This window comes from Strongylocentrotus purpuratus, unplaced genomic scaffold, assembly GCF_000002235.5.
Source record: "Strongylocentrotus purpuratus isolate Spur 01 unplaced genomic scaffold, Spur_5.0 spur5_scaffold_6, whole genome shotgun sequence".
NCBI lineage: Eukaryota > Metazoa > Echinodermata > Echinoidea > Camarodonta > Strongylocentrotidae > Strongylocentrotus > Strongylocentrotus purpuratus.
Genome location: NW_022145612.1, coordinates 41,472,184 through 41,499,156, shown reverse-complemented (window position 1 = coordinate 41,499,156; position 26,973 = coordinate 41,472,184). Strand labels below are relative to the sequence as shown.

The window sequence follows — 26,973 nt, the reverse complement described above, 5'->3', positions numbered from 1 at the left end:
AACATACAGGCTTTGTTCACCTTCGTTTCAGGTATTGGGTTGGGATAGCTATAGGTCAACCGTTGGCCCCTGTTTGCGTAGACCTTCTTCCAAATAAGCCAGGATGTTCGCCTTCTCCGCCTTCTGATATAATAAGTAACACCGCTGGTATCATGTACCATGTTATATTGTGTTTCAAAATGAAATGGTGAAAAATTGATCGGTTTAAGTAGGGGTATATTCTTACAATTAAGATTGTTCTCTACAATTTCATTGTCAATGTCACTGCTGCCGCTGAGCGGTAAATCAGATTGATGGCTAAACGAACGCTGGAGATTGTAATTCCTTTTGGCAGTTTGAAAATATAAGTGTCATTAGTGGGTTTCCTTTACTTTTGTTCGTTGCGACAGAAGTGGGGGTAATTCTGATATAATCTTAAATTTCGTCACGTTATGCTCAAAATTATGTTATATTCAGTAATCAGACATTAAATACCTTGTATCGATGAGGGGCAGGTAGCACCACCCCCCCCCCCCCCCCCCCCCCCCTGAGCAAAAAAAAAAAAAATGGCCGGGGCCCATTTTCATTTTTTTGTATAAAAAAGGTAAAAAACGTTACCATCTTTATAAACCTGTTTTTTGGCCGGGGGGCAGGGCCGGCGCACCCCCCCCCCCCACTCCCCTCCATGGAATCCGCCCCTGATCACACGTGTTACACTTGGCGCCCGATATGGGCCCTACACTCAAGCTGACTTTTGAGAGCACAAAAAGCCCATCATGACATGTTTTTTAGGGATGCCGATTTTTGTTTTTTCACATTTTGACACATACTCCAGCGAGTTGCGCATGCGCGATCACTCAGTCGCGATCATCACTGCAATATACAGCTGGCTGGTGTACGCTGACGAGTATAGGCGCGCGGTATACGGCCAATACATAACATACATAAAACAGCACTGCACAAAATATCATCAGCTGAGCTAGCTGAGCTGAACTGCGTAAAGTTCATATTGCTACGTTGTTCAATCATGGCTGCTGCCAGTACCTTGCAATCAATATTTGACTGGCGAAAAGGCATCACTTGCAGGTACTGTAATGATCTGAGAGTATTATTTAGGAAAGTTACACATTCATCCGATTACAATTTGCCTTTAGTTTGTGTATTGACATGAAAAGGGTCGACGATTGTTGATGTTTAGTGTTGAGAGTCTGACCTCAAAAATTGTCAACACAGGCCAAAATCTAACCTGTCGGCAGTCAACGCGTACGCGCAATAGAAAGCAGTGCAGAGGCAGAGTTTGTTTACAATTACAATATAGACCCTAGATCTATTTGAGAATCCTCCTGCGTTAGCTTGTTGTAGCCCAGATTTTCAAGTTAAATAATATTACTGAATTGTTCATTTTAATTATATAGATCTAGCATGTGTGTTCATTAACTAGCTAGCTAGCCTAGGGCCCTTGTAATACTAGTTTACTAAAAATACTAAATTAATGTGTGTGAAGAGATAATCGGATAGCATTTAAAGGGAGTGTATCATGACAAGGCTATGTGTCTTTCCTGTGGCCCTACTCGGGGCCAATCGGGTACACGACTACAGACGACGCGACCGTAGCATTCATGTGCGTGCAACATACGCAAAACCAAAGCGTGGGGCCTGGGGAGAACTTCGGTCTGTTTTGCGAACGCTAGCACCGCTGACCCAGTTAATCAAGTCCATTCGTTTACGTGCAGTTGTCCAAAAGAAGACGTAGATGGCGTTAACCAGTATTTGCCATGATACACTCCCTTTGGCTTTAACTTAACCAAAAACTCTTAGTCTTGGTCAGATTCCGAATGAGATGAGGGATGGTCCATTGCTGGCGCTAGTTCAGAAGTGTATCCAAACTTTGAGCCGTGGCCCTGGGCCTCTGGTATATATATCCACACCGGAGTCACAGGTCAAAGTTTGGATACATAGATCTAGACTGTAATTGTGATAGAGTTTGTCTTTGATTTTGAGAAAATGACAGGAACACAAAGCTTTGCAATGGGTGTTATTGCAAATAAGAAACCACCATTCAATCTGCGCAGCTTGGTGATAGTACATGTATCAACATAGGAAGGTCAAAGGTCACAGAGTTCAATTTTTAAAATTACAGGTTTTAGCCTTGCTAATTGTGATATCTTGAGAACCATGAGAAGGATTAGTCTCAAACTTGTTGGTACATGTAGTATGTACATGTATTAGATAGTAACATTTTTATTTCAGATAAGTAGGTCAAATGTCAGAGAGATCAATTTCTGAAATTAAAGGTTTTTAGCCTTGTTATCAGTTATCACATTATCTTACATTTTAGGGTCATTAGGGATCATACATGTAGTTGTTGATTGACATTTGATTAAATAGACTTTTTTAAATTTCATTGTGATATGTCACAACTAATTCCTTTCATTTCCTATACTGAATTTAGGGCGGAGGCATATAACAGACACAGTCAGTTTTCTTGTTTCAATAATGATATAAAACATGGATCAACACAGAGCATGATAGAAAATGACTGATTATGCATATTATTCCCCTCTTTTAAATCAGATGCATTTTTCAGAATATACCCAGGATTCAAGCATAATGAGTTACAAGTAACAAAATACATTATTAGTTTTCAGTTTATATACATTTTGGTTGCCTTTCTTGTTTCCTCATTAATGGTATTTAATGTCTGGTAATTGTTCTCTAGAAATTGTTCAAAAAAGATGATGGGAAGCAAAGTTATATGGATGGTGACAATTTGAAAGAAGCCCTCATCTAAATTTGAGGCCTTCATGAATTTGTACCATGCTACAAATATAGCTGTAAAAAAATTAAGTTCTTAAGGCTATAAATTATGAACTTTAGTTTGTCTTAAAATTCATAGAGATATATTTTCTTACATCTTTAGCCAATTTATATAAAAGTGAAAATAAAAACAACAACAATAATAATGATTATAATAATAAATCATGTACATGTACTATGTACATGTAAAGAATATTGGATAGTACCTCAATGCGTGTTGTTTTATGGAGTGCATTACTTTGATTAATCCATGCTACTGTAGATCTCACCTTGATAGAGGCTCAGAAGGGTCAAGTTTAAACTAATAATCCCTGGCCTAACTAGTTCATGGAGCTTACTTCCTTCTCAATTCCCACTCTATCCACACACTCTTGCATACAGTACATTTAAACCACTGTTTCTGGTTCACAGATGATACCTATATACAGGAATATTTAAAGAAAACCCTGATAAGAATTATTATGATGTGTTTTAATTGGGATCCTTGTCATTCATGATCATCGTAAGGAACTTGAACAAATATATAATACATGAGCTGTGTTTACGTGTACTGTTGTATATAGGATGAAGGTTTGGCATCTTGTGAACTCATAAATGACAAAGAATATGTAATATAATGACAAAGAATATATAATATAATGATAAAGAATATATAATATGACAAAGAATATATAATATAATGACAAAGAATATAAAAAATAATATAATATCATCGTGAAAAAAAAAAAAAAAAATAATAATATAATGACAAAGAATATATATATCCTGCCATGTAACATAAATAATTGGCCTGCAGGAACTACATGTACATTGCAATTAGTTACTCATTGGATTGAGTCTTTTTTCTTGAGAGTATCATGTTTTGTTCCTGAATATTTAGAGAAGTTAATAAAAGAACAAGAACTCTCTTAATTACAGTGGATTATTTTTAGTCAGTGTCCACACTAGACTCCACACTATTTATACTATGGAGGAAACTAATTCCCCCCATTAGATTCACACACTTTGCCAATATTTATTTTTAGAGCAAGAAATTGCTATTATTACAGGCCCTGTAATGATTTAGTTTAACATCAAAATCACAACCCCACTTTGAACAAATACGACAAGTACCTTTTCCATGCTAGAAGTGTATTAGCATAAAATTCAGTAGATAGTGGATGAGCATTTTTCTTAGACACTGAATTGTATGGATTCTTATAAAAAATGTTTTCTTTGGAAAGCTGAGAAATAATGTAAAGGGCAATGTAATAAGGTAATTTGTATGAAAGTAGAAAAATAAGACAAACAGGGTGGTGAATGTTTGCAATAAATTGGACCGATAGTAAGAGAGTTATGAATGTCTGAATTATGAGGTCACCATCTTTGACAATTTTATCCAGTGATTGTGAAATAATCATGGACAACCCTCCCGTTTGCCGTGTAAAAAAATATGATTTTCTGCCAAGTGCCTTCTTGCTTGGGGCCTTGGGGTACTAATGAAAGTAAAGTATGGATAACATACATTATAGGTCCTCTAAAAAGAAAAGACCCTCTTGAGTCATTTGGAAAAAGTGACATCATTTCATGTATTGGAACAAATGGGAAAGTTGTCTGGCAGTACATCAACGTGACATTACCCATTTAACCAATTACAAGTTCTCATACGGTTATTAGCGATTACAAATTTCAAAACTCATAAATTTCTTACGATTATCTGCTTCTCTGAATGTTCTGCTCACTTTTAAAGTCGTTTGCTCTTAAAGGAAACCTCACCCCAAGAAATAACTTAACTTATTCTGAGAGATTAATTATATTCTTGCCCATTAATCTACATGTACAAGATTCCGCACTGAAGTGTATTATAGAAGCATACATCAAGAATAATGTTTAATTTCTCAGCACGACATGGGCGTCGCCATTTTCTTGATAACGTGACGTACTACCGATATGTGAAGTCGTTTATCAAGTAAAGGTATTCAAATGCATAGATGCTTCCATCCCAGGTGTGTGTGATAATGAAGCATTTCATTCACCTACTATTATCCTTGCCAGAACACATTGCATTAAATAAGCTGGTGGTCTTCTGGGGTGAAGGTTTCTCATAAATAAAATAGATTTTTCAACTGCTATATTTTCGTATTTTTAAATGAATTAGTAATACAATTATTCCCCTGTAATATATTTTTCACCAACTACAATTTTTATCTTCTCAGCTATGATTTTTCCTCATTGAAAAGTAAAGGTTTTGTTATTGATTTTAAAAAATCTTTCCAACTAAAACTTGGTGCATTATACATGTACATGTACAGCTTCAACTGGTACATCACATTTTAAAGAAAAAAATGGCTACCCCATGTCATGCTAAAAGGCATTACATCATGCCAAGAATGTCTTCATTTATATATCTCTTATACAATTGCTTAAGGAATATTGTACATATTAAGCTAGGGCAGGAATACATCTCATTTTTCAGAATACCTACATTTATTCTTCGGGGTATAAGGTTTCCTATAAGCCTGGATTTTCTTGTATAATGAAAACATTAGTGCAAGGAGCTGTACACTATGTGCTTACCGGTACTTGAGATGTAGACCTACTATTCAAAGCAGTATGACATACGGGTACACATATTGTGCATACATTAGCATGTACATTACACAAATATTTCTTTTAGTATGTAATGAGTTTACTGTACAATGTACACTTCCTGTAAATCGTTTCCATCTAGGTCTTGGCTAAGCAGTAGTGTGAGTATGTACAGTTTACACACTCTCAAACACACACCCCCACACACATGCATTCTTAAATACAACCCACTAATTTTCAAGGAATCAAAATGTACAGTTCAGGACATTTGGGATCATACAGGCTTACTTGTATCTAGATTAATCTTGTATCTAGATTAATCTTCTCCCTAGAATCATTGGAAATGAAAAATATGAATGTCCTATATACCATGGCCTTGTCTTATAAACAGTTGCGATTGATCGCCACTTATTTGTGATTGATATCAACTGCAAGTGCAACTATGTACATGTACATACATGTAAGAGATACATGTAAGGGACTACAAACTTGATTAGAGGACTTGCAATTGATTCAGATCAATCGCAGCTCTTTGTAAGAAGGGAGCATATATGCTATTTTAAAAATGTAGCATGTACATGGTGAATAGTTATTATGTATTCACAATTAATAGCCTACATAATACATGTACGTACATGTATATGATAGATAGGGTAGTCTTATAGAGCAGATTTGCAAAAGGATTTTAAAGTTTTATTTTGGGTCCTCCTTGAAGTCTGAAGAAAATATTTTGTTATTTCATGTAGGTATACATGTACAGTATTGCACTGATCTTGCATACTTGTAAAAGATAACCATGTGTTAGCCACAAATATCTCTTTTGAATCATACTTGTATTGATTAAATATTGTTGCTGTTTACATTAAGACTCACTGTATACATGTATGAAATGAAGAGTGGCAACCAAATTTTTTTCTTCATGAGAGTGTTTATGTAACTGTATATTATCAAATATTTTAGTGGAAACATAGTTCCAGAAGATACTTCATTTAAAAGAATTTTCGGTAGGGTGTAAGTCTTGTTATAATACATGTATACCTTACAGGTTTTGAAAAGTTGTTGAAATGTTTTTGTTTCATTCTTGATGTTTACTTATTTAATCCACAGATACTTTCTGCACGGTCTGTGCAAGGAAGGAGACGGGTGCCCCTATGCTCACAACAGATCTAAATCTGTGAAGAATAATGTATGTCGCTACTACCTCCAAGGGAAATGCCACTATGGAGCCAGCTGCAAGTAAGCAAAACCATTTGCCATTGTCAGTCCATTCTTAAAGTAGTCACCCCAAAGAAAATTCACGACAACAGATAATTATGGACAAATTATATATGGATGGACAGATTTTCTTTTGAAAAACACGAATAATTTGCTGAAGAATCATAAAGATATCATGGACAGGAGTGAAATGCTTTATGGCTCACATGCGACGTCTCAAATGTGACGTCACAAATCTTGATGCTCTACGAAGGACGGCTGAAGGCAGAAAATTTGAATCTCAAAATTAACATTTTTGAGAGATGATAACTGAGGGCCCAAAACATATTTTGAAGAGGGAAGTTGTTATATTTGATCAGTAAGGCTTTCCCTTCGCAATGATATGAATTTTGCATCAATTGAAAACACTTTTGGTTCTTCGGATGACTACTACATTCAGGAGTGATGGGTTATAGTGATACATCATACACCCCCTGGGGATGAGTATGCATATAACATGATTTTTTAAAGATTTTCTAATTGAGATGATTTGCAAGGTACACATGCAATTTAGGATTTGTGTAATGCACATATACATGCATGTGTATAGACCTTTAAAATGCCCTTGATATGGATTTCCATCCTTTATACTTCCCTACTGTAGCCTTTATGTGGTTTTCTTTTAAGCTCATGTCAAGGCTTTTAGTAGGGACCTTTGTTTGGATATACATTTAGGTGATCACCTGGAATTCCCTTTTATTTGGTGATTTCATCATGTGTACTTTGTACATCGCTCAGATATTCTAAAGAGTGATTTAGAAGTTCATTATGAGGAACACGCATTGTAAACTTATATTTAGTAGCATTAAGATGAACCAAACAGTTCCCACACAAACAATGGTAGAAAAGTTGTTTAGGATAGTGACATAAAACCTAGGTTTTTTAGCCTAATGTTTTTTTTTAATTTTTTTAATTTCTTTTTTTAGGGGTTCAGTCAAAGAAGTTTAATCTCAAACCTTTTCCGTTGTTCCAAGACTATTGCTTGTGTGCAACTGTGTGTATGTGTGACACAGGTCTACTGTGGCAGACTACATGTTTGTTTCATTTGCCAACCACATCTTGTAGAGAGTTAAGTTAATACTGGTGGATGTTATGTTGAGGAATATTAATAAATAAAATACTCCTTGGTACAGGTTCCAGCATGTAGTCCCTACCAACAACAACGCCCCCCAGAAGAACATCTCACCAGCTCCTCTACCTGTGCAAACTAAAGGGACTGCCATAGAGAGCAAGATGACCACACTGCACTTGAACGGCCACAACTCACCCACTGACAATGAGGCTAGCAAGTACTCCATGAAGGATCTCATTCATGCCAAAGAATTTGTCCCAGGTCAACCTTTCCAGGGCACCTGTGAGTTCAATTGTTATGAAATATTACTTATTATTATTAACACTGTACTAACCCTCTAACATGCAAAAAATCCTTTAAAATATCAACCCACAACGATATTCATTGTTTTCTTGAAGGCATCACTGTGCGACACCCTCTAACTGTAAATTCTCCCCACCATTTTTTAATTTTCCCGACCGTTTAAAAATCTATCAACACTTAAATGTCTGAAATGGTATATGGAGCCAATACATTGCTTTAGTGACGATTTACATTCACCTAAAATGTAATTAAATTGTAATGATATAGTTGGGAGAATTAAGGAATCGATCAGATCAGTTTTCCCCAATTTTGTCCTTAATAATGGTCTGTTTTCACTCAAACTTTCATATCGTCTTTAATTGTACATCTAGCATTGAAGTCACTACCTTAGCACAATTTTCTCTCATCTGAACAATGTTACCAAGTCCCTTTAAATGTGGCCTGATTGGGTTAGTATGATACACCTAACTAATTGCAGTTTGGTACCCTTGACTCAGATACAGTACATGTCTTATGTATCCCCATCTTTATTATGCAGTGCCACCATCGTACAGTGCAACAGCCAAGAAGAACGGTCAGAGTGATGCCCTTGTGATATCCACAGAGCCTCCCACGCGCCGGGGACCTGGGAATATCTTATGTCCCTATGCAGTGAAGGGTACCTGTCGTTACGGAGCCAAGTGTCTGTACATGCATGGTGAAGTGTGTGATCTATGTGGAGAAGCCTGTTTGATGCCGTATGATGAGGAACAGAGGAAGAACCACAGACTGGTAAGATACTTACATGGTGCAGAATTTACTTATTTTGAGAAAATAATTGAAATTTTATGTGTGATTGAGGCATAAAGGTTGCATCTTACATAATTCAAAAGGTAATAAAGTAGATTTTGTCTAGTGCTACTACAGTGAAACCTGTATATAAAGACTGCTCAAGAAAAACATGAAATGTGGTCTTTATGTACAGGTTTCAATGAGAAACCATATTCTAGGGAAACAAAATGTGTAGTCTGTATAGACAGGTGGTTTGACTGTCTTTAGAACTGACTGTCAGCAGATAACATGGTTAGCAATTTAAGGCTTAATTTAGAGAATACTGGTTGTAAAGACATTCTTTAACATTGGTCTTCACAGTGAATGGGATCAATTGATAGTTTTATACTTGAAGTAAGAATCAGTCTTGGGAGGGTCATCAATCTCCATGTGATTTTTTTTTTCTTCTTCAATTTTGCAACCATGTCAAAGAATGTTCCCTTGCTGCAACAGCAAGGATTATCCAAGAAATTGTCACTCCTTGTGGAAACATCGTGCTCATTCATGAAATACTTGTCAGATCAAACAGCAAAAAGATATATCAACTAATCGTGCATGTGAAAATTGATGTTTTTAATTTGCTTGTCCAAGAACAATTGCCCATCCATCCATCTCCCATCTTTGATTAGAATGTTTCACTTGATTCCTTGTCTTCTTTGGTTTGGTAGACTTGCCTTGAGAAGCATGAGAAGGAGATGCAGGAAGCGTTCCTGTACCAGCAGAGCATTCATCTGCCACCTTTGATAATAATAATAATAATAATAATATTCCGCTTATATTGCAACTATTACAATGTCTCTAAGCATTTTACAGATATACTATTACTCTGGTCATTGGATTCAGTGCTTGCCAGCACACACTGTGTGCACAATCTCCACTCCCTGGGGAGCATTCCAGCAAGGCGTTAATTCACTTGATTTATTGTTTTCTTTGGTTTGGTAGACTTGCCTTGAGAAGCATGAGAAGGAGATGCAGGAAGCCTTCCTGTACCAGCAGAGCAAGGATATAGTCTGTGGTATCTGCATGGAGGTGATCATGGAGAAATCACCCAGGGAGCGTAAGTTTGGTATCTTATCGGACTGTACTCATCCTTACTGCTTGGATTGCATCAGGAAGTGGCGCAGTGGAAGGCAGTTTGAAAAGACTATTATCAGGTAATGGTATTACCAATATTCTGGGGGGGGGGGGGACAAAGATCCTAAGTCAAACTTAACTCTAAGTTGGACTTAAACATTGTAGAGAGCCCTTTGTAGCCTTAAAATAAAATATATTCAAAAGCAACAGTTGAAATATTTTAGACTTTTCATAAATTTCACATCAAGAACATGAGATCTCATTGATAATAGTAAGATTAAACGAGAACTTACCGTTTGAAGTTTGATCTTTATTTTATGAATATTTAGGAGGAAGTTATTACATGAGATCCCGCCAAGCGCATGCGCAGTCAATATTCAAAGCTACAAATGTGGCTACTCTCAATAGTAAGGAACAGGGAACTTACACTTAAGTTTGAAGTTTGGGTGGGTGAGGAGGGCATGTAATAACTTCCTCCTAAATATTCATAAAATAAAGATCAAACTTCAAACGGTAAGTTCTCGTTTAATCTTACTATTTTATTTCATATTTCGTCGTTCGAAATTACATGAGATTTTGAAGCATAGTAGTCACATTTGGAACAACCAACATGTACGGAAAAGTGAACACTGATTATGCAGATTGAATTGAATGCTTCTAATCAATGACTCACCATATTTGACATTTATTGTAGTCTGTTCATACATGTGGCAAAAACATTTCACACAGAAGACGTCCATATATAAGATGTCATAATGTTGCAAAAACATTGTTCGTTTCTGTATCTAGTTTATTCTAGACATCTGGTTTCTTAATCCCAGTTCTATTAAATAGACAGCTGGTCTCTTAATGCCAGTTCTATTGAAAAGCCTTCTGATGCAGTTCTTAAAGCAGTGTGCTATCTTGTAAGACTGCCTGGGTAAAGTTTCTCTTGTTTTCAAAAGGTTTCCTGTAGAACTTCCTAAACGTTTTCTCTGAAGACCATCCTGCTCGGGCTAGGATCTGGTCCATTGGAAGTGCTGCCTTGGCAGCTGCTGAAGTTGATGCTGCCCGCGTTGAATGAGCCTTATAAACGTTTGTATCCACACCTGCTCTTTGCAAGCAGGTCTTGATCCAGCGAGATAAGGTTTGAGTTGTTACTCTATTATGAGGTCTGGTGTAACTTACAAAGAATGAGTTCTCATTCCCACGAAGTGGTCCTGTGCGCTGGACATAATGTTTCACATATTTTACAATACACAATCTTCTATCAGGTGGATATGCTTCCAATTTAAAATTAAAATCGGTATTTCCTGGTTTGCTTTGCTTCAAGTGTTCATCCAAATGAAAAACCACAAAGCCCCCTTTCAGGGTCATCTTGTTAGTCTTCAATATATGCAAGGTTTGCACTCTCTGTGCCGATACAAGAGCCATTAGCATACATACTTTGAGTGTTAAATCTCTGAGGTTTAAGGAGTTTACTGGAGACAATTTTCTTAGAAAATTGAGGACTGGACTAATATTCCATATTTCTGTATATCTAGGTACGACAGGTCTGAGTTGAAAAACACCTCTCATCAGTCTGGTTATAAGTGGGTGAGTACTTATTGTCTGATTACTGTCAACGAGAATCAGAAAAGTGGATAAAGCGCTACGAGCTGTATTGATCGCACTGTAGCTAAGGTTCCTGTCATGAAATAAACTACTAAGGAATTCTAGTACCGTTTCCACCTCGGCTTGGAGGTAACTCGTATTCCTGCTGTGGCAAAATCTTCGCCACTGTGTGATGTACACTTGGTACTGCTTGCAGGTTGATGCTCTCCATGAAGCTGTAATGATATCCACTGTTCGTCTGCTTAGTCCCCGATTCTCAAAATGTTGCCGCATAACCTGCAACATAAGAGGTCAATATTAGCATTAAGAGGGTGGGTGGTGTTTAACACAGGAAGGAGTAGCAAATCTTCTTGCCTCTGGATAAACAGTGGCTCTCCTTCCATCATGCTAACCAACTGAGGGAACCACGCCTGAGTAGGCCAATTAGGGACCAGAAGTAACCCTCTAGCTTTATCCTCTCTGATTTTTTGCAAGCATTTGGGGATCATACAGAACGGTGGGAATGCATAGAATGCAAAAGGTTTCCAATCTAGCGTAAATGCGTCAACTGCAAAAGCCCCAGGGTCTGGGTGCCAAGTGACATATTTCTCTACTTGAGCATTTAGTCTCGAGGCGAACAGGTCTATTTCTGGTACACCAAAGTGGGAAACTATTCTATCGAACACTTGTCTGTTTAGTTTCCATTCTGTTCGATCATTAAATTTCCTGGATCTTTCATCTGCTATAGTATTGAGCCGACCAGGTACATGGGCTGCGGAGACCCAAATATTTCGAGAAATGCACCACTGCCAAATTTCTCTCGTCATCTTGTCACACATTGCGGACTTGCAGCCTCCCATGTGATTTAAATAAGCCACTGCAGTGGTATTATCTATTCTTACCATCACATGAACGTTACGCTTATTCATGCAAAAGGATTTTATCCCCAACCCAGCGGCTAGGGTTTCCAGGAAATTTATTTCATTGTTTCGTGCCCTTTCTGCCTCAAATTCATTCCAACGACCCCCTGTTTGCTTCTGGAGGTCAGTAGCTCCCCATCCAAGGCCACTGGCATCTGTGTGCAATTCTAAGTCAGGTTTTTTCCTAACAATTGGGGAGGAAGCCATAGAAACATTGTTCATCCACCACTTTAACTCCTCTTTTGCCTCAAGGGACAACTTCATCTTTCTGTCAAAATGACCCCTGTTTTGTCTGAGGGCTGCAATTTTGTCCCTTTCCATTGATCTATAGTATAAGGGGCCATACTCAACCGCAGGGAAAGTTGCTATGACCTTCCCAATCACTCGTGCTACCATTCGTATTGATGGGAGGTACGTGCCCATTAATTCACGGCATAAATCTTTCACTTCTTGTGCCTTTGTTTGAGGCAATTTAACAATCATACTCTCAGTGTTAAGAATGAAGCCAAGAAAGGCTAGTTCACGTGTTGGGATGAGCACTGATTTTTTAGTGTGAATGAGGAATCCTAATTCTGAGAGGATCTTGGTTGTTGCACTCACACTCTCTTTCAGCTTTTCTTTTGTTTCACCAATAATTATGGTGTCGTCCAAATATCCTATGACTGTATGACCTGCTTGTCGCAGTTCGGCAAAGACTGGCTTCAGCAATTTTGTGAACAGTCTGGGGGCTGTGCTGAGCCCATTAGGTAAGGCTGCAAATTGCCAGCGCTCACCCTGCCACATGAACCTCAAGTATTTTCTACTATTTGGGTCTACTGGAATGGAGTAATAAGCATCTTGGAGGTCGATTGATGCAAGATAACAGTGCGGAGAAATCAAGTGCTTGGCAGTGTGGATGTTATCCATCTTAAAGTGTTGTACATTCAGACTTTGATTAAGCTCTGATAAGTCTAAGATCATACGAGTACCCCCATCTTTCTTGGGTCTCGTGAAGATGTTTGAGAGGAATTCTCCCTCTTCAAATGAGCAAGGTTCTATTACGTTTTTTGCTTGTAGAGCCAAGATTTCTTTAGTAATCTGATTTATTTCTAAAGGGCTCTTTTTGTAACCGTAGAGGGGCTTATTTCTTGAGGGAACCCCTTTCGAATAATCAAATTCGATCTCATAGCCTCGCACTGCCGATAGCAGAAATAGATCTGACGTTAATTCACGCCATCTACGATAGAAATATATCAATCGACCTCCAACAGGCACATTTGAGATGCATTCTTGTTGTAATGTACATGAAGTAGAAGGAGCAGTAACATTCTCACAATATTCATATGTGCTACTTACCTCTTTGGGTAATGGTGTAGCTATTTCCTCCTTGCTGCCTGTGGCCGCTGGAAGGATTGGGTCTGTTTTCCCATGCTCATCGTCTGGGTGTGAGGCGGAGCTCTGTATGGTCTGCCTCGTTGGGTTCGCTGGCCTAAAAAAGGCGTGTTGTAGTTCCCACTTGCGGGCCTGCTACTTGGAAAAGTTTGTGATGTGCCGGTGGCACGGTTCCATCCTTGTCTGCGGTATTGAAAAGTGCTGGACGCTTGCGTCCTGTACGGATGGTACTGGGGGCGGGGTGTACGTTGTCCACGCACCACGCCAGATGCAGCTTTTTGTTGTTCTGTAAGATCTTTGACTCTCTTTGTTAAGTCATCGCCAAATAAGTACTGACTCACTGGTGTGGCAGGTTTGCAAAGATGTGAGTACTTGGCATTTAAGTCTGGCTTAATCTGATCTTTGCGTAAGCAGTTGATTTCAAAGTTTGTGTTACACAGCAATGCCAATGCATCCTGTTGTGTCTCAGATAGGCTATCGGGGGACAGAGTTTGAATAAAAGCTGTGAGTCCCCTTGTCAAAGGCTTTTGGATTCTTTGCAGTTTCAAATCACGGCTTCTCGTTTGCGAGGATAGGTTTTCCCATATTGCTGCATTCACTTTGGGGCAACACAGTGGAGTACAATTGCTTGGAGGAGGGTATTTCCCTCCAGCTTCCTCCAACACATTTTCCTCTAGCTGGTGGGACATGAGGTACATGGCAGACTTTGCTAAATCATCGTGGATCGCGCCACCAACCCCAGTAGGGATAGCAAATTTCTGAGCCAGGGCAGGAACTTTGTCCTCATTCTCCTGGTCTAAACCTGGTGCAACAGTTTCGTTGACATCACCCTCATCCATGCTGCCAATGTCATATGACGTAGGGCATTGGCCCATGTTTCCAGTGTCAATATGCTCAAAATCATCATCATCATGTTCAACTTCACGAAATCTCACGTTCGTCGCAGCTGTATATGCTGTCGGTGGTGTATCCCCTGTGGGGCGAGTTGCAGATTGACAAGGCAAAAAATCCACCATTCTCTCCATTAAGGATTCCAATTTGTCAAGTCTTCCTCGTAAATCCGTGAAGTCCTCCTTTTCTTCAGGCTTTTTGCCCTTCTTTTTAGGCCCAGAGTTCTTAGACTCATTCGAGGCAGGCTTTGCCAAGACACTTTTGCGTTTCGTATCGGAGGATTTCACTGCCGATGAGCGCTTTGGCTCAGGCTTCGTAGAGGGGCCCGCGGCGGTTTCGCCCGGGGAAGTTCCGGCTTTAGCCGTGCTCAGCGTTTCGCTGGTTTTCTGCTTGGTGCTGCCTGACGGAGACGCCATCGTGTACGTGGAAATCGGAACAAAACTTCGATTTTTGATATACAAACAGCACAGATTCTCAAAAGTCTTCCAAAAACATGAAAAAGGAGAGTTTCTCTCCCTAATGAAGTATTTTTTCGAAACCGGTGGTCCGAAAAAACGCCGAAAATTAGGTATTTTGACTGCTGAGGGAAAGTTACTTTCCCTGTAAAATTCAATTGCGCGGCGAATTGACTGCGCATGCGCTTGGCGGGATCTCATGTAATTTCGAACGACGAAATATGAAATAAAATAGAAAATATGAATGATTTGAATCAACATTTTATGCCTTTTAAAACAACTTTTACAAAATATTTTTGATATAAAAGTTTCGATATTATAAGTTCAACTTAAAATCTTTGTGAAGCACCCCTCAGGCGTTATGTCACCACAGATACAGGGTTATGGTTGCAATCTGATTTTAAGTTATTTTTAGGGTTATAACACCATCAGAATCAGACTTAAGTTAGAGTAGGAAATCGATGGTAGCCTTAATGTTCCCTAAGCATTTATTGTCCAACCCTGTCCTTTGATTAGTATATATCATTCATTGTCTGTTTTAAGAGATGGAATTCCATGAATTGTAATATATAAATATATATATATTGATAGTCTTGATAGTATATGATTAAAAAAATGAAGACAGAGAGGCCTTAAGTTACTAGAGTTTATAAGGGTACATACATGTACCTTTAGCTAAGTTATGCGTAATATCTAGATGTCAAGTATACCTGTGATGATTAGATGCACAGTGAAACCTGTCTATAAAGACCACCCAAAGGAAACAAGAAAAGTGGTTTTTATAGGCAGGTGGTCTTTATGTACAGGTTCCTTTAGAACATGTTTCAATTATAAACTATTTTCAAGAGAAACAAACAAAATGTAGTCTTTGTAGACTGATGGTCACTAAAGCAGGTTTGACTGTATTAAATAATAACATTTTTGTCTCTTGATATGTTCTACAGGGGATGCCCAACATGTAGGAAGATGTCCAATTTTGTGACTCCTAGTGATTACTGGGTGGAGGATCCTGAGGAGAAGAAGAAGCTAATTGAGAACTACATTGCTGCTCTGAGGTAAGTATGAAAGGCATTGATTGTCAGATCTAAGACTTTTGTTACTGCATTACAGCTGCCTGCTATTAATTGATATTATACATGTTCCAATGCCAGGTATGGGTCATTCCATGTCAAATCACCCAAAAAATCTGAAAATCTTAACCCGACCATTTTTTATTTTGATGAAACTTAGTGTACTTGTTGAGTGTGATCTCACAGCACCAAATCCAAAATTTTAGGTCAATCGGGGGAGGGGTTTGGGAGATACGGCCAACCAAATTTTGAGATTTTTGCAAAAATGGGGGTGGCGGGCCTACCTTTGAACCCTTGTATCTCGGGACCTAATGGGTCAATCTTCACAAAATTTGTATTGTTGGAAAGGGTATTTAAAAAGGATTCCAAATCTGCCGCCATTTTGAAGATTCGTACATGTTGGGGTACTTTGACCTCTTGACCTCAGATTTGACCTTGAAATTGACCTTGTGGATCACGTAACTTTGACAACATTTTTCATGAAATGTAATCCTTGACATGTTCACTAAAACATATAAAAGTTTCAGAGATATAATATTTTTTGTTTAGGAGCAATAAGGATTGAAAGTATTCATGCTCACAGATATTCACAATAAACCCTATTATAATGTATACAATACATGCAATATGCACAGTACAACATACATCTTCCACATGCTTTTTTGTTTTAGGCATATCCATCCTAAATGTCAGTAGTACTTGAATAGAAATAAAATGACAAGTTCATATAGGCCTAAAGGGTTATGGACTTTAGGCCTTTGAGGCGGTTCTAGGATAATTACCCCCCAGGAATATTAACCCCCAGGAAATGTCCCCCCCCTCTGAGGACTTTCACACCCAGAGGACAATTACCCCCAGGAAATTACCTCCTAGGACAATCTGTCCCCCCCCCCCCCCCCCCGAGGAAATTTACCCCCCGGACAATTACCCCCTCCCCTCTATTATTTGTTAAAAGTCCATCCTGATCATAAGTTGGTTTTAATCAAAGCAGATTTTTTTTTTCGGGAGGTAAATATCCTTGAGAGGTAAATATCCTTGAGAGGTAAATATCCTTGAGGGGTAATTGTCCTCGGGGGGGGGGGGGGGGGGGGGGGGGGGGAGACAGATTGTCCTAGGAGGTAATTTTCTGGGGTTAATTGTCCTCTAGGTGTGATAGTCCTTGGGGGTGATTGTCCTGGGGGGGGGAACATTTCCTGGGGGTAATTTTTCCGGGGGGGGGGGGGTAATTATCCTAGAACCGACTCAGAGGCCTAAAGCCATACATCCTGTCAACCCTTTAGGCCTATATGAACTTGTCATTTTATTTCTATTTAAGTACTGCTGACATTTAGAATGGATATGACTAGAACAAAAAAGCATGTGGAAGATGTATGTTGTACTGTGCATATTGCATGCATTGTATACATTATAATAGGGTTTATTGTGAATATCTGTAAGTATGGATAATTTCAATCCCTATTGCTCCTAAACAAAAAATATTATATCTCTGAAACTTTTATATGTTTAAGTGAACATGTCAGAGATTACATTTCATGAAAAATGTTGTCAAGGTCACATGATCCACAAGGTCAATTTCAAGGTCAAATCTTAGGTCAAGAGGTCAAAGTACCTCAACATGTACAAATTTTCAAAATGGTGACAGATTTGGAATCCTTATTGAATACCCTTTCCAACAATACAATATTGTGAAGGTTGGCCCATTAGGTCCCGAAATATAAGGGTTCAAAGGTAGGCCCGCCACCCCCATTTTTGAAAAAATCTCAAAATATGGAGGGACGTATCTCCCAAATCCCTCCCCCAATTGACCTAAAATTTTGGATTTGGTGCTGTGAGATCACACTCAACAAGTACACTAAGTTTCATCAAAATCAAAAATGGTCGGGTTAAAACCATTGGGTGATTTGACATGGAATGACCCGTATGCCATTATATTACAACATTGCCAAAGAAAAGAGCTTAAATGTATTGTTTTAACCCATTAGCAACTAGAGATTTTGTTAAAATGGCCTAGATTGCTCACTGAAAGATGTTGCAATATTGCTCTCATAATGACATTTTTCTGAACAATATGAAACAATAATTTTCTATTCAGAATCCTACTGTAGATATCTAAAGGCTTACGCATGTATAACATTATCATGGTAGACTCCATAGACGGATACTACAGCGCGTTGAAAACAGACAAAAACAGAAGGGCGGTTTTGGGTGGTTTAGTGAGTAAAAGGAGGGGCGGTTTCGGGCGGTTAATAAAGGGTAAACAAATTTGATGGTATTGCTATTGTACAAATGTTCCTAGTAAATAAAGGTATGCTTTAAAATGGCTTATATTGCATTTATTTTCTTTTACTCTATATCTAAGGTATTACTGTACGAAACTTGTCTAATCCAATAAATCAGGCCTATTATTAGGATTAAGAATTTTTTTTTTATTAAAAAAATCTACTGGCAATCAAAGATTTTTATAGTTGTGTAAATTTCCAAACCACCGCATTTTTGATCACATACTTTCTTTTGCGACAGTTGTACTTATGTCTGTGTTTAATGCCTATAATGATAATAGAATATGTTTAATGATTATCACTCTCTATTTGGTTGTGTCTTTATCTACTCAGCACCAAGGCATGCAAGCATTTTGACCAGGGCCGTGGCAAGTGTCCATTCGGTGCTGACTGCTTCTACCTTCATTCTTACCCTGACGGCACGAAGGAAGACCGTGCCAAGGCTCGTCAATGCCGCGCCTCCAGTAACAAGGTGAAGACCATCCGCCCGGCTCTCCTCTGGGAGTTCTTTGAGCACCGCAACGGTCTTTATGACTTTGGCAGCGATGAAGACGACTTCTTCCTGTTTGGCTCCTCCCTGTGGCACGATGAATGGGACTTCCTCAGTGATCCCAGCGAGGCCGACGATTGGTGGGAGTACCTTCAGTACATGGGCTCGGATGATGACAGCGAGAACGAGTTTGATTCCGACTGGAGCGGGGATGTTCCGACGTCTGGTGAGGGGGAGGAGACGGCCGAAGTGACGGCTGAGGTGACGGCTGAGGTATTGGTTGAAGGTAGCCAGGAAGTTGGAGAGGAAGATGATGCTGATGATGAATGGGAGGAGGGTGAAGGAGATGGAGGAGAAGTGGAGGAGGAGGAGGAGGAAGAGGGAGGAGGGGGAGATGAAGCAGCAGAGGAAGGTAATGAGGATGGAAATGGAGAAGAAGAGGGTGATGAGGGCGAGAGCCCTGGGGAAGATGAGGTTGGTGGAGAAGATGTAGTGTGTATAGGTGAGTTTGCACCCGATATGTTAGAAGAATGTGAGTACACTGATGAAGACTGTGGAGATTGGTGATAGGTCAGGGAAACCCACGCAATCTGTGGTTTAGAGGGGATTCCATCACATCTACCCACCAATTATTCTCAAGTCGAAGAAACCAGCCAAAACGTAGGAAAAACAGAATCACAGGCAGATCCTCTCGGTGTGGTCTTCAGCCAGGCAGCTGGTCGATATTCATTGCTGAAAGAGGCTTGTTTCTGCCGTGGTGGTGTTTAGGGGTCCACTAATTATACATGTTTTATACAAAGTTTGAAGATTCTAGAATATGTCTTGCTCAACTGTCTAATATGGTTTATCTGCATGGTATGAATAGAGCATATAGAAGATATGCATCAGACATGAATGCTTGACTTGATTATAGGGCTAACATTGTACATAGAGGAGTTGAAAAGCATTTTTTCCTTTGTTTCTTCTCATGTAGGATATGTGAATGAAATGTTGACAGATTGAGAAGGTTGTTTGTTGTTTCTTGAGGAAGCAGAATGTTTCATATGTAGAATCTTTGCAAACATGTATACGGTCTCTCCACATAGGCTATACAGAGTTCATGAAATGTCTTGGAACGTGTAACACAGTAATTCATCGACATAATGCTGCTTCAGTTTTTGTTCCTTGTCAAAACACTGTCTTACTGATGTCTCCTACAAACATCTTTATTGGTAACAAACGTTTCAAACAAACTTGGTGCAGTATTAAGCAAAGGCTTCTCATGGGTGTGTCGGGTTTATCCCAAACGCTGATGAGTGTCCGCTGATACCAGCCATACATTTCAAAGAGTTGTTTCAAATAAGGTGCACAGTGGTGTGCCGCCCAGTTGCTCCTTACGAGAGCAGCTGTTGTGTTTCAAACCAGTTGCCATGGCAACTATCGCTCAGGTGACAAACATGAAGGTGTCTTATTGTCGAATCCGACTGCTCACATTTCGGCTGGTCATACCAGTCGACGTGCAGTCAAGCCAAATTGAATTGTTATCACCACATGCCTGATTTACAGGACGTAAATACTTGTCTTGCCAAAATTTGTTTTCTAAAGTGCTATGCGTACATTTTCAACCCCATGCTTATGATGAAAGAACGTTCCACATAGATCTTGCAGTACTCGGACTGTTCATTACCGTTTATTCTAGTCGGATGAAAACCTGACTATTTATTGCATGAATTAACAGATTATTCACGGATTGAACGTACATTTGTGGTACATGGTTGATTTCAGCAATCATCCTGTACAGATTAGTTGTATTTATAGAATGAAATGTTGTTTGACTAAGTTATAGAGTGATATTATAAATCTATTTTGAGTACAGAGTAGGATTGAGAAATTTCCTTTATATTTTCATGACTAATTAAATTATAGATATTGTTTAGACTGTAGTATAGTGTGTTTGAATTGAATTCATAGTATATTTCATTTCCTTTTCTATGTTAGTCTGGTGTAGATATTAAACACAAAGCAATAGTTAGAAAATAGATACAAATTTATAGATTTTGTAGAAATATTTTTGCGTCACATATACATGAATAGTTGATTGTACGATGTATATTGCGTTTTGTCTTTTGTACTGTACGTATTGATACATGTACATGCAATGCTCTCTGTGGTTTATCTTTGATTGTACGTGGGTGAATGTATGTACCTGGTATTGAAGTCATTAGATGTGCCTGTGTTTAATTGTTTTCATATACATGTACATGTATTATTCTTTTAAACATAAAAAAAGTTGTGCATATACATTCATACATATATATATGTTTGGGATCTCTCTTGATCTATGCTCTATATGCTTTCATTGATTCAGCGGTGTTTTGGATGAAATTGAAAATATTTGGCTGGGGTATTAAGTTTTATTAACTAATAATGCTCATATTGTACATGTACATTGTACGAATGAATATTTTGTAGGAAACAGCAGGTGGGGCTAATGAGATACATGAATTTATTGATGAAAGTAGCACATTGGCACAGGGAATCTGTTTGTGTCTATAAGGCTGGTTAAATTCAGTACATGTAGTTGTTATAAAGCAAACAGAATTTTAAAATTGTTTGGAAAACGTCTTTTACCTTTTCTTCCAAGAAGACTTTCAAGAACCGTCCCTTGACTATGACATGAAATACAAACCTGTCCTTTTCAGAATAACGCATGGTAGTCAAATAGTTCCACATGCAAACTAATTGTGAAATAGTGTTGATATGATACTAAACACCGAATATGATGTTCTCATCCATCAAGAACTGAAGGTTTCATGGGAAATAATATTGTGTAACATAAAACAGTATTTTCACACCTCAATAATGTGCCAAGAGAAAGGAATATCAAAATTACTTTGTGATAAGTTACATTGTTTTTGTCACTTATATATGTTTATGCAGAGGGTTTATATGTTTGCTTGTTCAAGTACATAAATGTATTGTTACTAGTCAATTAACTCAACATGTTATCAAGATGAAATTTCTATTTTGCATTGTAGTTTAGCCTTGGTTCACAATACCAAATAGCATTGATTCATTCCATTATGTTTTCATATTTTTTATTTTGGTTATATCCTTTTATCATTTTTTCCTTTTGATGGTTTTGGTGTCAGTTTATGCAGATGTTTGTTTTGTCTTATCCCTAAAGAAGCAAAATAGTGTTTTGTAATACCACTTGTATTCTATTCTAGAGATCATAACTCATTTCATTTGAAGATATTTTTTTTTAAATATTAGTTTGATGGTAAAGAGATATTTCTTTTTTGTTCATTTTATATGTATCTGAAGTTTTTGATGAAGGGTAGCCCAGTACATTCCAAAATAATTTCTATCATGTTGCTTGTTTCCCTATCTCTCCGGTGGGCACCTTGTTAATTTGAACCCCATACTTAGCATATTCTGTAGAACAGGCTAGTACATGATATACTGTAACTCCAGGCAAATCCTACACCAGGAAACCATTCAAACAGCGAGTTTGGTTATATTTTTTCAAAATGTAAAGAAGTAGTAATTTAAATTTAGACTTACAATGTTTTTTGACTCCTCAGGGCATCCGGTCAACCACTTAAAATTATAATTTGAAGATGTCTTTAATGGGAAAACGGATGATTCCTTGTCCTAAACCAATTCATCCATGTTGTGTATTGTTGATTCAACATGGAGAAGAGAAAGTGGGCATGCGCGGTAGCGGCGCAGCACATATGAATAACATGTTATATATCGTCAATTCAACATCAAAGAGAAAGTACGTATACATACAACATGTTATTCATATGTGCTGCGCCGCTACCGCGCATGAATACTTTCTCTTCTCCATGTTGAATCAACGATTAAAACATGGTTGAATTGGTTTACGACAAGGAATCACCCTTTTCCCCATCAAAGACATCTTCAAATTATAATTTCATGTGGTTGACCGGATGCCCAGAGGGGTCGAAAAACATTGTAAGCCTAAATTTTAATTACTCCTTCTTTACATTTCCAAAAAATATAACCAAACCCACTGTTTGAATAGTGTAGGATCTGGAGCTCCGACGCTTTCGGCAGCAGAGCTCCCTGGAGTTAAATAATTACTGATGCCTAAGTAATGGTAGTAAATGGTCCTTTCTATCAAAGGGTTTACGATTGTGCTACTAAGACCAGACATCAGAAGTATTGATACCATTCTGCATGTAGACCTTCATTTTATCTTCCATTCACGGGGGAGATGGAACAGTTTAAGGACAAATGGGGTTCTGATTATAGAATGAATTGAACGTTGAAATTTTCCTATGGCATTTAATATTATAAGACAACTGTTCTCATTATATGATAAATAATATAATGAAAATAAATTATTGTGTATGTTGGTATTTATGGAATTCATTTCATGATATATAATCCCATTATTAAATGCATTAGGCTGATCTGTTTTTAACAACTGGAATACATTGTTGGAAATCTCCATGAAAAAAGACCTGCTATCACATTGCCCATTAGGTACTTTAGTTTCTTTGAAAGTAATAAATCTTCATAACTTAATTGATGCACATTCCATTCCTGAATTCAAGGTTTGAATAGTCTTCTTCACATGACCCATTTACTGAGCTTTTTTTCTTTGTTTCTTCTGAAAAGTCTAAGGGCATCAAATATGATATGAGAGTAGAAGGTAAGATATAAACTTAAATTAATTTGACAAATACTTGCGAGTATCCATGGAAGATGGCATACCAGCAATTTTTCAACACAATGAATAAATTACCTGTGTTTCACCCCGCAATATGATAAATGTTCAGTTTCAGTTTATATACATGTCTTTTGTATTCATTTTAACAATGACTTGATCAATGCTGCATTTGTATTTCATGATTGTTGAGTTCAAAGCTTCTCAGAGCAAAAGGGAGAAAATACGAAGGATTATCAAAACCGTTGGATGCAAGTTTCCTACCAAACTTACGATTCTCAATTAGTCTGCGATCCTCTCCGAATGCTCGTGCATCTTTCAACTCGTACTTTGTTCTGTATATAAATTTATAGAAAAATATATTTAAAATCGTCTTCTGATTATGAGTTTTACATTTTCATTGTGAACTAATCTCTGTAACGTTAGCCAGATATTGCCTTTTTTTATTTTGGTATTCTGAATTTACATGTACGTCTGATGCAGACCACAATAGATAATACTATAAAACGATGGTTAATTTGTGTGTGTTCATTTCATATTGATATTTATTCAGTGTAAATCTATAGGAAATATTTTGTACTGTTTACATCTGCTTTTTGTGAAATTGAATTTTGTACTTTTGATATATGACTTAATTACCCTTTGGAAAGCGTGGGTTATGTGTACTCTTATTATTCTGTTTGGGGATTTGGTGCAAAGAGGAAGGCAGTGTACTAGGTAATGTATGTTTTCTCTTGGATGATTCTTGCAAGGATATTGAATTGGAGATTGTATTTCATGAATATTCATTTCCTTTATAGCTCTCACTAAAAAAATTATATAGTAGTGTTGTACTAACTTTTTTGTGAGCATGACTTTAGAATTTTCTAGAAATACTAACGACACGTAGTAGGCAACACGTACATACTGTGCATTGTATGTATGTATGCAATTGTTAGGGGTTCATGCTATCTGCCGTGAGCCAGAACGGCATTAACTCTGTGTTTATAAAGGATAGGATTTATGCCCTTCTGGCCCTTGCACTGTTCCTTAAAAGCTTCTAAAGCTCCAAGCAGACAAGAAATAACCCAACCTGACCAAGGGATGAATGTGATTTGCTTTGAGATGTTTCAAGGGTTTACTGTGGCTCCCAAAATGGATGTCTTTGTCATGACCTTTTACCTCTGTCTAAAGAAATCTTCCGTTATCAGACCAATTTGTAATATACTTTGAACGCAGTGTGTGATGTAGACTGGGTTAGATCTCGTTGTTGTATTTATGATTATGTATGTTGAAGTATTAGTAAAACTGCATCTTTCTATAAATGGTTCTTTTGAAAGAAATAATATGTTCAGTGTATACTGCCTCTCTTTACAGACAGCATCTCATACACAAAGTCTGCAATAAAGAGTATGAATTGTCAAAAGTATTATTAGCTACATGCCTTACTCTAATACAGGATATTGGTTGCATTTTTAAAGTAGCAGTGAATCTTAGTGAAACTTAATATTGTGCAAATTTAACTTTGTACAACTGTTACAAAGCTCCTATTAAGAGCATAATTGGTTTCCTTAGTTACATCGGAAAGGCTGGAATGAATTGAAACCAACCCTTCCAAAGTTGATTTGGAACTAATTCCAAAGTATATCAATGAAATTGTCAAGGGTCATTCACACTGTCTATTTGTTGTGGCTAATGGTAGTTTCTGCAACGTTTTTGTGGAATCTCAGAGTAAACAACACTGAAAACAGTCGCAGAAGATGTAGACAAGTGGATCAAGAATGCATGCTACTCTTTATTTATTACATGGACTATATGTCATGAATTATTAGCCGAGAGTATAATTATAAAAACAAGGAATTGGATAGTCCATACCGAGTGTAATCTACAATTGGTGGCGAGAAGAGGGTTACTTTGTAATTTGTTAAACGTATGAAAAAGTAGATGAAATAGCAAGCCTCTTTAATAGAGCTCTTTGCTTCAGCTCCTATTGTAGGTAAAACTATTGATGTATAATTAGGTATGAAATGCTTATAGGAAAGAATGTAAATTAACATGTGTTGTTATCAGGAGTGAAAGTTAGATGAAATTGGATATTGCAAACTTTGCTTTTTGTGAAAAAAGAAAGAAAGAGGAAGTGTGATACCATGTACATATTGAAAGGTGATGGGATGTATTAATTGTACAAGATTTATATAGGCAGGAGTGTTTTCTTATAGTTTAAAATTGATGTAATTTTCAGATGAATTGTTGAGCTTCGAATAATTTCATCATTGCCACCTCTTTAAAGTGTTGCCAATTGGAACTTCACTTTGTAAATCCCATTTCATCTCGTTCCTTTCTTAAAGGTCCTATATACAGGACTCAAAGCCATTCTGAAATGCCTTTCTATCCATGAATCAACTACGCTTCGTTTACTTTAAAACTGTTTGAAATATATGAAATCTGCTACGCCATAAACTTTTCAGCAAGTGTGTAGATTTCATATGAAGTTGTGCAATTTGTTTACTTTTAAAAGTTTTAAAAAATGGAATCCTTCATGCAGCAAGAAAGAATGAAATGTACATGTATGAAATCAACTCTTCAACTCTTCAACTCTTGTATAAAATGTATATGCTGGATATTTCTTAAGCATAGAAGAGTTATGTAGTTCAGTGTAGACGGATAAAAAGAGAAAGAGAAACCTTTCAATCTAATTAAACCTACCTCTGTGATACAATGTAATAGTCTATGAAAGTGAAATGTATAGCGGACTGCATGTTAGATAGGACTGGTCCACTAGAGGAGGAGGGTAGTCTTTGTATGTACAGCATTGAGCAAGTTGATATATATTGAGTAGCCAGATGATGTTTATGACTAGCCTTTAGTGCTCGTAGCACGATGCTTCATTGGTACATTAAGGGTGGCTAATAGATTTTAAGGTAACATGAAACGAGAAGCATGTTTGTGATTTGATACATCACCCAAATGTTTGAATCTGATAAATGCGAACTCAAAATTAACTCAACCCTAATACGGTATGGATGTTGGTAATAAATTAGTTTGCAATTGAAATATGTGGATCGGTGTCTATATTTTACGTACTTGCCTAGTTGTGTGTGTCTGGGAGAGAGAGTATTTAACCCTGCAGGTTAAACAATCAAACCATGGGAAGTTATGCAATAAAAGCGAAGATCATTGTGACGTGTATGTAGATCATTCATTGTCTATCCTCCTCCCACTGTATCAATCCCACACCTTTCCAAATCTCTCCCCCTCTCTCTCTCTTCTCCCTCCCCTCTCTTTCCTCTCTTCCCTCTAAAATAAGCTACAACATACACTGCTATGATACATACACACTAATAAATAGATATATATTTTCAACAGATTTATTATTTCTACATTTTGA

General features: G+C 37.6%; 2 protein-coding genes across 2 annotated transcripts; one reads left to right on the top strand and one right to left on the bottom strand.

Moving 5' to 3' along the window:
- Positions 1-880: 880 nt before the first annotated feature.
- Positions 881-26,639, top strand: LOC577869 (probable E3 ubiquitin-protein ligase makorin-1). The gene is made up of 7 exons (XM_030973642.1): positions 881-1,065; positions 6,472-6,600; positions 7,752-7,972; positions 8,532-8,764; positions 9,746-9,957; positions 16,031-16,141; positions 18,769-26,639. The coding sequence occupies exons 1-7, from the start codon at positions 1,007-1,009 to the stop codon at positions 19,490-19,492; spliced, it is 1,689 nt and encodes a 562-aa protein (XP_030829502.1). The 5' UTR covers positions 881-1,006; the 3' UTR covers positions 19,493-26,639.
- On the bottom strand, positions 10,547-15,318 carry LOC115919545. The gene is made up of 2 exons (XM_030973644.1): positions 13,705-15,318; positions 10,547-11,746 (listed from the first exon to the last, which is right to left on the bottom strand). Exon 1 carries the CDS (start codon positions 15,285-15,287, stop codon positions 13,725-13,727), a length of 1,563 nt encoding a protein of 520 aa, XP_030829504.1. The 5' UTR covers positions 15,288-15,318; the 3' UTR covers positions 10,547-11,746; positions 13,705-13,724.
- Positions 26,640-26,973: the final 334 nt, after the last annotated feature.